The sequence below is a fragment of the Somniosus microcephalus genome, chromosome 12 (genome assembly GCF_052327205.1).
Source record: "Somniosus microcephalus isolate GS21.2 chromosome 12, FLI_Smic_1.0, whole genome shotgun sequence".
NCBI lineage: Eukaryota > Metazoa > Chordata > Chondrichthyes > Squaliformes > Somniosidae > Somniosus > Somniosus microcephalus.
In genome coordinates, this window is record NC_140998.1 from 30861357 (window position 1) to 30873398 (window position 12042).

Sequence of the window (12042 nt, forward strand, 5' to 3'; positions counted from 1 at the left end):
GCGAAGAATAGAAGATTGTATAAAATGCCAACAAATCCAGAGCTGAACAAAACGTGGCATCTGATGGATGGCGGAGGCTCTCAAAACTTTTATATAAATAGATAAAATGTTTAATACTTTCTTCTGTTTCATAGCTGATTTTATAAAAAGATTCAAAAAACAGAAAAAAGAAATGGACAACCACATTAATTCACCCACTTTTAATCATAAACAGTATAAATATTCAAAAAAAATCAATCAAGAGCATCCGTACCATCAAGCATTGCAAACAGTGCTCAAAATATAAAAGTATCTGTACCAGTCTTTTACAAATAACATTCAGTTCACAGCCAAACACTGTGGAGCTGGACTATTTACATGGTACAATATTAAAACCATCCCAGTCTGGCAATACTAGTGATATGGTGAGAACATTTACATTGAAGTGGACAACAAATGATCCAGTGCATTGTGTAAGCAAAGTGCGGGCTCTAGTTTATTAATTTTTTTCCTTTATACATTCTCCAAGATCACCTCCTTACTAACTAGGCATCAAGGGGTATGGGGAGAGAGCGGGAATATGGTATTGAGATAGAGTATCAGCCATGATCATATTGAATGGCAGGCAGGCTCGAAGGGCCGAATGGCCTACTCCTGCTCCTATTTTTCTATGTTTCTAACTGTTGATCGGTATAATTAACAGAGCTATGCTACTGGTCTCGCAGCCAAAGTAGGTCTTTGCATCAGCCCTATAACAGCAAACCCTCACCCCACCACCAGTGAAATCCACAATGCCATATTGTGAAGGTTGATTGTGTTGATGCTCTGGAATGATTAAAAGATGACACACAAAACTCCGGTATTAGGAAAGGGAATGAGGATGGGATCGAATGGGCTTTCATGAACATCAATGCCTCCGTTTGTTAAATCGCTCCCATGATACAGGCTAAGAAACCATTGCAGACTATGTCCACTCGCCAGTGCTCAGTGCTGCAACAGTCAAGATACATTAGAGCAGATTCTATTTACAGTAGAACTCAGCATTGATGTGCTGGAAATTAAAACCAATTCATCTCAATCTGCTTCTAAAATAATAAATGATACAAAGGTGCTGGCCAGCAGACACACTCCATGTTCCCGTCGTCTGAGCACGTCTGCAATGAATGTGATGGATTAAAACAGAAGACTCCTACGCTCCAAGGAACAGCCCGTCAACAGACGGAATCTATGAAATGTTAAGTAAAAGCAGAACATACTGGAAGCACACAGCCGGTCCATAAAGAGAAATGACAAATTAACAGTTCGGACGTAGGTCCTACATCAGTTTGCAGTTCTGGCAAAGAATCCATGGCCAAAATCTTTCCTTTTCACATCTGCTGAAAGACCTACTGTGCATCTCCAATACTTTTGTTTTTATTTCAGCACTTGCAGTTTCTTCTTCTGTCAAATAACTGTGGGATCCACGCAGGGGTAAGTACTTTCCACTTAAGTGTTGACCCTGATATTAATGATGCCCAATAAAGAAATCCCATACAGCATTTTGTTACCGCCATGTCACACCCCTAGCTACTGTTTCTATGCACTTAAAAGTTTCCCCCCCCCTGAATAAGCCATCAACACAGTAAAAAAGATCCTCTTCAACTTAAACACTAGAGGGTAAAAAAACAAAAATCACCATTTTTATTAAGTCTGCCAATTTAAAAGGACCTCCTCTCTGGACATTTCTAACTTGTCTGTGCATTTCAGCTGGCAGCAGCATGTCTACATTGGGAAGAAAAGTCTGCTAAGTATCTTTTCACAGCAGTAAATGTCTCCGTTCAGTAACTGGAAAACATCTGCAATGGAACTGATTTTTTTTTTTAACTGCATGGATAAAAATGTTAAGAGTTAATTATTCTCCTCAATGTGATTATTCCTCCCCAACATACAGATAACTGAATGTCTATAGTTTCTTTTCCGCTCACTGCTGAAACAATCATCAGATTTCCGTGATATCAATGTTGTGACAGCCCAGAAAAGCAATTGGTATCCTTCCCTTGCTACACTAGCTGCAACCCTCCCACTTGTCCACACCATCCCTCTCAGTATACTCACCCACAGCATTGGAAAGGCTTCCCTCCATCATTCTCCCTCAAAGCATTTTATAAACCCTTTCTTTCAAAAAGTACTCAACTCACTGCATTGGAAAAACCCCTCCCCCATACAATTCCCCATACCACTAGAACATCTCTTCCCCCCCACACTTCTCTTTCCCCACCACACTGCGCACCCCCCCCGTATGCGCTCTTCCCCCCCCCACATGCTCTCTTCCCTCACCATGTTCTCTCTCCCCCCACCGACCCCCCCAAACGCACTCCCAGGTGTACAAGAAAATGACTTGACCCAATAACAACCACAGAAACAGCACGATAGCATCTATGAACCAGTGATTGACTAACACACCAGCCCCCAGTCCACCCTGAAGTATGTAAAATGACTGTGCAAATATGCACAACCAGTAATGTACCTTCTTGTAAATGTTAAGTTAAGAAAATGTAGTACAACTGCATCAATATGTGCACAGTCTTTCTCTTTAAAGAATATATTCATACCTTGGCTATTAATTATTAAATGTTTGGCTGCTTTCCTGTTTGTGTTTGTAATGATTGACTTCATTAAATAAAGTTTACGAAAAAAAAATTGCTTGGCTTCACACGGAGAACTTGTATTTAGATTAGTCTCACTTTTTCATATAACATTGCAGTTTAATCCTGTTTGAAATGGTTTATCTATTAAAACAAAGAGATTTGTATTGAAAAAACACAGTACAGTACTTCCAGATGAGGAAGAGAAAAAGAGACAGTGGACAAAATCTGTTGGCAGGAATGAACTGAGAAGGACCACACACACGAGTGAGCTTTACCATGCAGTGGCTGTATTAAATACACTGCTTCTCCTCGTAACAAAACAAGATCTACAGTGGTGAAAGAAAACCCTGATCTATGAACGCCTTCCTGCCTTGTTTAACCTAACAATGTGCTACTTCTGCTGAACTATTTCTGCCCCTTAGTTCCAGGAAGATAGAGATTTCATACCTTTGCAAGGTCACTTGAGTTTTGTGTCTAAACTGAACATTCATGCTATCATTGTACCTGCAGCCTAAGTTGAGAGTCAGGAACCAACCTGACGCCAGAGAAAAGAGGTGGTCAAACTCCCTGGAGGAAGTAGTTCCCCTCCCTTCTCTTTGGAGTCAGTTTCGGCCTCAACACCCAATTTACACTTGATAGTTTAGCATCAGTGTGAAGCCAAAACTGCTTTACTTCTAAATGCTAAACTTCTAGTGTGAATGCACTGTTAGATAGAGCATTCTCCCCACATCTCATTACACTGAACACCAGGGTGGGGATCGCAATAATTCCCCAAATCCGCTGCAATCCCATCCCCAAAGTACAACATGGTCACAATCCAGTTTTTTTAGGCAGCTTACTGGAAACCATTCTGGGTTCTGGGTAACGCACCCCAGAAGTGAATTTGCAATTCAGACCAGTAGTTATAATAACTCCACAATTACCTGTGCAGAATGGGACTCTTCATCAGAATCAGCCACACGAACTTCTAAATTACTAGTGCCTGCAGGTCATCACCCAGGGTGGAGAAGCCCTCATGGATGGGGCAACCGCTGCCCGCCCAGCTCAGCTCAGCAGCACGTTCCCCAGTTTTCAGAACCAATGTTGCAAGTTTTTAGGAGCTACTGGTCAGACTGTTAAAAACCTGAAGATCTACTAAAAGGCAGTCTGATTTTAAAAAAGAACTGGACATCCCAAAGCGCTTTACAGCCAATTACGCAAGTTCTGAAGTGTAGTCATTGTTGTAATGTAGGAAACGTGGCAGCCAATTTGTGCACAGCAAGCTCCCACCAACAACGTGATAATGACCAGATCATCTGTTTTAGTGATGCTGAGTGAGGGATAAAATATTGACCAGTATATCAGGGAGAACTCCCCTGCTCTTCTTCGAAATAGTGCCATGGGATGTTTTACGTCCACCTTAGAGAGCAGACCGGGCCTCGGTTTAACGTCTCATCTGAAAGACGGCAACTCTGACAGTGCAGCACTCCCTCAGCACTGCACTGGGAATGTCAGCCTAGCTTTATGTGCTCAAGTCCCTGGAGTGGAACTTGAACCCATAACCTTCTGACTCAGAGGATAGAGTACTAACCACTGAGCCACAGCTGACACCTTTACAGGGAAAAGTACTTTGAAAGCAAAATTGGTTTTAATTGCATATAGTGCATACTTTATTAAAAATAAGCTCTGAAATTCCCTCCCTAAAACTCTCTGCCTCTACCTCTCTTTCCTCCTTTAAGACACTCCTTAAAACCTACCTCTTTGACCAACCTGCCCTAATATCTCCTTTTTCCTCAACCGAGGATTCCCCTCTACCGTGGTGGACACGGCCCTTGACCCTGTCCGTTCTATCTCCCGCACTTCTGCCCTCGCCCCTGCCCCTCCCTCCCAGAACCACGATAGGGTTCCCCTGGTCCTCACCTTTCACCCCACCAGCCTCCACATTCAACGGATCATCCTCCGCCATTTCCACCACCTCCAGCGTGCTCCCACCACCAAACACATCTCCCCCTCACCTCCCCTTTCAGCATTCTGAAGGGGCCGCTCCCTCTGCGACACCCTGGTCCACTCCTCTATCACCCCCAACACCCCTTCCCCTTCGCCTGGCACCTTCCCGTGCAAGCGCAGGAGATGTAACACATGCCCTTATACCTCCCCCCTTCCCACTGTCCAGGGCCCCAAACACCCCTTCCAGGTGAAACAGCGATTTACTTGTACTTCTTGCAATTTAGTATACTGTATTCGCTGCTCACGAAGCGGTCTCCTCTACATTGGGGAGACCAAACGCAGATTGGGTGGCCGCTTTGCGGAACACCTCCGTTCAGTCCGTAAGGGGGGCCCCGAGCTTCCGGTCACCTGTCACTTTAATTCTCCGCTCCACTCCCACTCGGACCTCACCGTCCTCGGCCTCTTGCATTGTTCCACGGAAGCTCAGCGTAAGCTCGAGGAACAGCACCCCATCTTTCGATTGGGCACTTTACAGCCTTCCGGACTCAACATCGAGTTCAACAATTTCAGACCATAACCTCGGCCCCTATCATATATATTTTTTTCCACCCTTTTTTTCGTTTGTATTTTCTGTTCTTCTCTCCCACATGGCAGCTGTCTTTCATTCTGCCAGCACAATTTACCCTTCATCTAGAGCCATCCTTTGTTTCTTAACCTGTCCCATTACCATCTCCTTTTGCCTTGAATATCTCTTAATGTCTCTTATCTTCTCCTGCCTTCTATCCTATCACAGACCTTCCCTTTTGTTCTTTCATCCCCACCCCCCTTTCCCAGCTCCTACACTTGCTTAAAAATCTGTTACATTTCCTGTTTTTTTCCCGTTCTGATGAAAGGTCATTGACCCGAAATGTTAACTCTGTTTCTCTCTTCACAGATGCTGCCTGACCTGCTGAGTTTCTCCAGCATTTTGTTTTTATTTCAGATTTCCAGCATCTGCAGTATTTTCTTTTTGTACTAATATCTCCTTATGTGGCTTGGTGTCAAATTCTGTTTGATAATCGCTCCAGTGAAGCGCCTTGGGATGTTTTACTACGTTAAAAGGTGCTATATAAATGCAAGTCATTGTTGTTGTTGATACACTTAAAGTTGTTGTCACATGATTCTGAGATATATTAGAGAGATAAGTGAAGGAGGGAGGCAGGGGAGAGGGGAAGATAGAGAGACAGCCAGATGTATAGAGACAGATTGACAAAGATAGACAGACACACATTTATATATGTCACTTACCGAGGAACAGGAGTAATATGTACAAGGTTTTTTTGGGGTGGGAATTTTGGAAAATGCAAAAATCCCCCACTGTTTCCATCTTACCATCTTCAAAAAGTGAAATGACGTGTTATGGACTTTCCTAACCTAGAACTCCTAGATCCTTACTCGAACAGTGCCTAAGGTAATTGTGAAAGGCTGTTAAAAACTGGTCTTTACCTGTACTAAAAGAACTTTCATCAAACTCGTTCTCTCCATTTCTTCTTAAGGCGTGTATTATGCAGTCAAGTTACTTTAAATTCTGGCAGCTACAAATACACTTTGATTGCTTATGGTCACACCCTTTTTTGCTCTCTGACCGGTGTTGTAAAATCTATACAGAGGCCTGACCATGTGTGGAGGAGTGCAGGTTATGATTTTTTTTTGTGGGAGAATGGAAGAGGGAAAATTAACAGAGCACCCAACCAGCGTACCTCCTTGTTACTGGCATAATGTGTGACACCCAAGTGGGGGATGGAAAAAGGTCGAGAGGGGTGGAGGGAAAAAGAAACACTATTTTGAACTCTTCTTTTGTTCTATCTGTAGCTGATTCTGTAACTAGCAAGTGTTCTCTTGGCTGAGACACTGAAGCCACAGGCAGCCCCCACCCTCTTGACTTCAGCTTGTGATGACCCCGTAATAAAAAGACCAGATCCATGCAGCCCAGCTGGTCTCCAGTTGTACAGGGAAACCTGTCTTTAAACACCACTTTGTTCACATTAGACAACCCACAACATAATTTACTAACTTCCCACTAGAATTATCTGCAATATACCACAACCGGATACAACATGCATCAGTCCCATCTCAACCACGTAAAATAATCACTTCCTTCTAACGAGGTCCTCATCACAAGGCTCCTAATGACACCCTTTTAGAGAGAATTTAGCATATAATTGAGAATTGGGGGCAGTGCTTATTTTCTGCCTCTAGGTGTCTCGGAGATTTTTAGTGTTATACGGTACTCTATTTACAAAAATGCACTGGAGACATTTAGTGCTCCCACATTTTAATCCCCTTCACTGTTGATCAATTCATTTTTCTTCCACTTCATTACCTTAATTATTTAACAACAAACTCCTGAAAATTGCATCTGGATATTTGAAAGAAATCTTACATCAAAACAATTATCTCCCCTTTGTGAACCTGTGATTGGCTGGAATCAGCCTCGGCAGATCAGTAGCAATAAATCGCAAATCACAAAAAAAGTGGTTATCTGAAGGCTTGTGAGGTTGGTTGTGAAGGTCATTCATCAAGGAGGAGGCCAACTGCCTGACTATAGTTCACTTAACACGAGAATCTGGGAGACAGGGCACAGAACCTGGCATTGCGTTTGGTTTCTTTCACAGCTGAGCGCCTGATACCATAGGATAACCTTGCATGGTCAGAGGTCAGAGCAAGGTCACCAAAACTCCCGATAGCTTGAGATTAGAAGTCCAGGTACAAGCCCTTTTTCTGTCGTGTGCATAAAATGATGTGTGCTGCAGAAAGAGATTGATATAGGGAGTTCGGTGGTTGCTTGAGAGCATTCACAATGGTCTTTTTTTCCCTCTACTTCTTGACAAACTTCCAATCAGATGATGAAGTCTCTAAAGCATCTCCCAGATTAAGCTACTGGTAAATCAGACAAATGTAGAAGGATCACTCTGATCACAGAACCTGGAACACCTCTGCTTCATTTTGGAACTGAGCGCTGGCATTACAGGCTTGAGTTTGGAAAATGTTGACTGTAGCACGCTGATCTCTCACCGTCTTTCAAACCTGCTCGTCCAGCAACTGAAGGCTCAGGTTAGAATAGAGCAGCGATTACCATTGCTCAATCCATTTCTGTCTTGAGAGCGGTATGGTAGATATGGGCAAACCATAGCAATCCTTAACCTGGCAGTCCCAGGGGCCCTGTGCTGCTTTTCTCAGCATGCCGCTGGATAAGGATAGATCCACTTCGTGTGTCCCAAAGTCTCACAATTACAGCATCCCAAACCCTTCACTGCCTTCATTAATGGCCAGTTTCAGCATTTTGTGCAGTTCCTCGTAGGAATCATAAGTAGGAAGGCACAACTGGTTAAAGCTAGATATATATTAAAAAAAATTGGTCAGTGCAAAAGTCATTCACAGAGGATCAATCCCATCCTCCACCTTTGTCAATAAAAACTATACTTTTGCCACTAAGTATGAACACCATGTCCTCAGTGTTAGCAGTACAATACCCTTTGGCTGGAAGTTTCCCCTAAAAAAAAGGGGAGGTTTTGAGTTTGGGGGCAGTTAAAGTGTTAAAAATGGGATTCCCGACCTGATCCTGCCTCCAACCTGCCCACTTCTGTTTTTTCCGGAGGCGGGATTAGGGCGCAGCAGGCAACCAACCCGCTCCCAGGGAGGCGATACCTCAATTTAAATATTGTAATGAGGCTGGAAGCCTCTTTTTTCCCCCTCCATTTTGTGTTTAACTGCATGGGGACGCGTTTCACACAATTCGTGAAACCCGGCAGTTAAACCGAGACAGAGACTGCTGCATCCGGGAGGTAAGCGGCTTTATACCTACCTCCTAGATCCAGGGAGCCTGCCTAACACACCCCCCTCGATTGGAGACTCCCCCCACGAGGCCTCCGATCACCTTCCCAGGCCTACCCTCCCGCCCCTCTAACCATGATCCTCCGTAGGTCAGCCCCGATCCCCCGGTTCTTCATCTCCCCTCAACCGACATCCCCCCACCCCTACCGCGATCCCCGGCTGACCCCAACCCCCACGATCCCCGACCCCTGCCGAGGCTCTCTCCCTGCTTCCGATCCCTGCTGATTGCCAATTCTCCTCCCACGATCCCTCCCCTGGACCTGCCCCTCACTTCGGAGGCCTACCCCGCCCCCAGCCAGCCAGCCTCTCAAGCTGGCTGGCTGCAGGCAGGAATCAGAGGCCTCACATTCAAATTAGGCCCTACTCGGAGGCCCGCCCCGCCCCCAACCCACCTACCTGGGGAAATTTCCAGCCACCGTGTCAACACAAGTATGGGGGGGGGGGCGGTGGGGAAGGAGATAAGAGTCTGGGGGGCTAGCTCCCCCGAATATGTTTTTATATTTGACACTCCATTAGATGCATTGTAGAGATTTTGCAGTAGAATTTATTACATTTTTTTTTTTTAATGGCACGCTCTGTTCTCTCCAAAACATCTCCTGCTTCTGCTTCTGCCCACTTCCCTCTCCTTTTCACTGCCATCCACATTATGCCTTCCTTTTTCCCCTTCCCCTCTTCCCTCAGAGCCTCCCCTACCTCAGTGCTACTGTTAACAGAGGTTCCTCTCTCTTCACCCACTTCCAGCATCACTCCCTCCCATCCCCAGTGGCATTGCTAATGGACCCCTCAACCCACCCCCCCCCACCCCCCCATGAACACATCTGCCAAGTGCTGTCACTGATGGACCAGTCCCCCTCTCTTCAGTTTCTTCCCCAATGTTTCTGCTATTGAAAAGGAGATTCCACCTCTGTGTACTGCATGTGGGGATTCCTGTTCATCTGAGAAGTCCCGCCTACAGTATACATAGGAACAGGAGTAGGCCATTCAGCCCTTCGAGCCGGTTCCACCATTCAATCCTGTATCCTAACTCCATCCACCTGCCTTGGCTCCATATCTCCTAATACCCTTGTCCAGCAAAAATATATCGATCTCAGATTCAAATTATTAATTGAGCTCGCATCCACTGCTTTTGATGGGAGAGTGTTCCACACTTCTACCACCCTTTGCACGAAGAAGCGTTTCCTAACTTCTTCAGATGGGATAGCAGCACTTGAGGGGAGAAAGGTATATGTCGCCATTTTCGGCAGCATTTTGAGTATACACTTTATATTATAGAGTCATGACGGCACAGAAGGAGGCCATTCAGCCAAAAAAGGTGGTAGAGAGAAAACGGGGAATTATAGACCGGTAAGCCTGACATCGGTAGTGGGGAAAATGCTAGAGTCCATTATAAAAGATGTAATAGCAGAGCACTTGGAAAACAGTGACAGGATCGGACAAAGTCAACATGGATTTACAAAAGGTAAATCGTGCTTGACTAATCTACTGGAATTTTTTGAGGATGTAACTGGTAGAATAGATAAGGGAAAACCAGTGGATGTGGTGTATTTGGACTTTCAGAAGGCTTTCGATAAGGTCCCACATAAGAGATTAGCGTGTAAAGTTAAAGCACATGTGATTGGGGGTAAGGTACTGACTTAGATAGAGAACTGGCTGGCAGACAGGAAGCACTAAGAGTTGGAATAAACGGATCTTTTTCCGATTGGCAGGCAGTGACTAGTGGGGTACCGCAGGGATCGGTGCTAGGACCCCAGCTATTCACAATATATATTAATGATCTAGACGAGGGAACTAGATGTAATATCTCCAAGTTTGCAGATAACACAAAGCTGGGTGGGCATGTGTGCTGTGAGGAGGATGCCGAGAAACTCCAGTATGATTTGGACAGGTTGGGTGATTAGGCAGATACATGACAGATGCAGTATAATGTGGATAAATGCGAGGTTATCCACTTTGGTGGCAAAAACAAGGCAGCAGATTATTATCTGAACGGCAATAGATTGGGAGAAGGGGAAGTGCAACGAGACCTGGGTGTCCTTGTGCACCAGTCGCTGAAGGTAAGCATGCAGGTGCAGCAGGCGGTTAAGAAGGCAAATGGTATGTTGGCCTTCGTAGCGAGAGGATTCGAGTACAGGAGCAAGGATGTCTTACTGCAGTTGTACAGGGCCTTGGTGAGACCACACCTTGAGTATTGTGTGCAGTTTTGGTCGCCTTATCTGAGGAAGGATGTTCTTGCCATGGAGGGAGAGCAGTGAAGATTCACCAGACTGATACCTGGGATGGCAGGAATGACGTATGAGGAGAGATTGGGTCGATTGGGCTTATACTAGCTGGAGTTTAGACGAATGAGAGGGGATCTCATTGAAACTTATAAAATTCTAAGAGGACTGGACAGAATAGACGCAGGAAGGATGTTCCCAATGGCGGGGGAGACCAGAACCAGGGGTCACAGTCTAAAGATAAGGGATAAGCCATTCAGGACAGAGATGAGGAGGAATTTCTTCACCCAGAGAGTGGTGAACCTGTGGAATTCTCTACCACAAAAGGCAGTTGAGGCCAATTCATTAAATATATTCAAGAAGGAATTAGATATATTTCTTAAGGCTAAAGGGATCAAGGGATATGGGGAGAAAGCAGGGACTGGGTACTAAATTTGGAAGATCAGCCATGATCTCATTAAATGGCAGAGCAGGCTCGAGCGGCCGAATGGCCTACTCCTGCTCCTATCTTTCTATGTAGCCCATCGAGTCCATGCTGGCTCTCTGTAGAGCCATCCAGTCAGTCCCATTCCCCCGTTCTATCCCCGTAGCCCTGCAAGTTTATTTCCCTCAAGTGCCTATCCAGTCTCCCCTTGAAAACATTGAGTGTCTCCGCTTCCACCACTTCCGTCAGCAGCGAGTTCCAGGTCTTCACCACTCGCTGCGTAAAAGTTTTTCCTCACATCCCCCCTGTATCTCTTGCCCAAAACCTTACATCTGTGTCCCCTAGTCCTTGTACCATCAACTAGTGGGAACAGCGTTTCCCCATCTAGCCTATCCAAACCCGTCATAATCTTGTACACCTCTATCAAATCACCCCGCAAACTCCTTTGCTCTAATGAAAACAAATCCAGCTTCTCCAACCTGTCCTAGTAACTAAGATCCCCCATCCCCAGAACCATTCTGGTAAATCTCCTCTGCACCCTCTCACATCCTTCCTAAAGTGTGGTGACCAGAACTGGACGCAATACTCTAGGCCTAACCAGCACTTTATAAAGGTTCAGCATAACTCCTCTACTTTTGTACTTAATACCCCTATTTATGAAGCCCAAGATCCCATATGCTTTGCTAACCACTCTCTCAACATGTCCTGCCACCTTCAGGGACCTATGCACATTAACTCCCAGGTCCCCCTGTCCCTGCACACTCTTTAAAACTGTGCCATTAAGTGTATATTGCCTCTCCCTGTTCCTTCTGCCAAAATGCATCACCTCACACTTCTCTGTATTCAAATCCATCTGCCACTTGTCTGCCCATTCTGCTAGCCTCTATGTCCAGTTGCAGTCGATTGGTGTCATCCTCACTGCTTGCCACACCCCCAAGTTTGGTGTCATCGGTGAATTTAGAAATTCTACTCTGTATTCCAATATCCATTTTCTCTT

The 12042-nt window shown here is 45.2% G+C and overlaps 1 protein-coding gene across 1 annotated transcript in view; it reads right to left on the minus strand.

The window, feature by feature from the left end:
• Positions 1-2279: 2279 nt before the first annotated feature.
• Positions 2280-12042, minus strand: part of arel1 (apoptosis resistant E3 ubiquitin protein ligase 1) — a 109415-nt gene continuing 99652 nt past the window's right edge. The window contains exon 22 of the mRNA XM_086002714.1: positions 2280-7905. Within this exon, the coding sequence (XP_085858840.1) occupies positions 7803-7905 (103 nt within the window). The 3' untranslated portion in view covers positions 2280-7802. The remainder of the gene's footprint in view (positions 7906-12042) is intronic.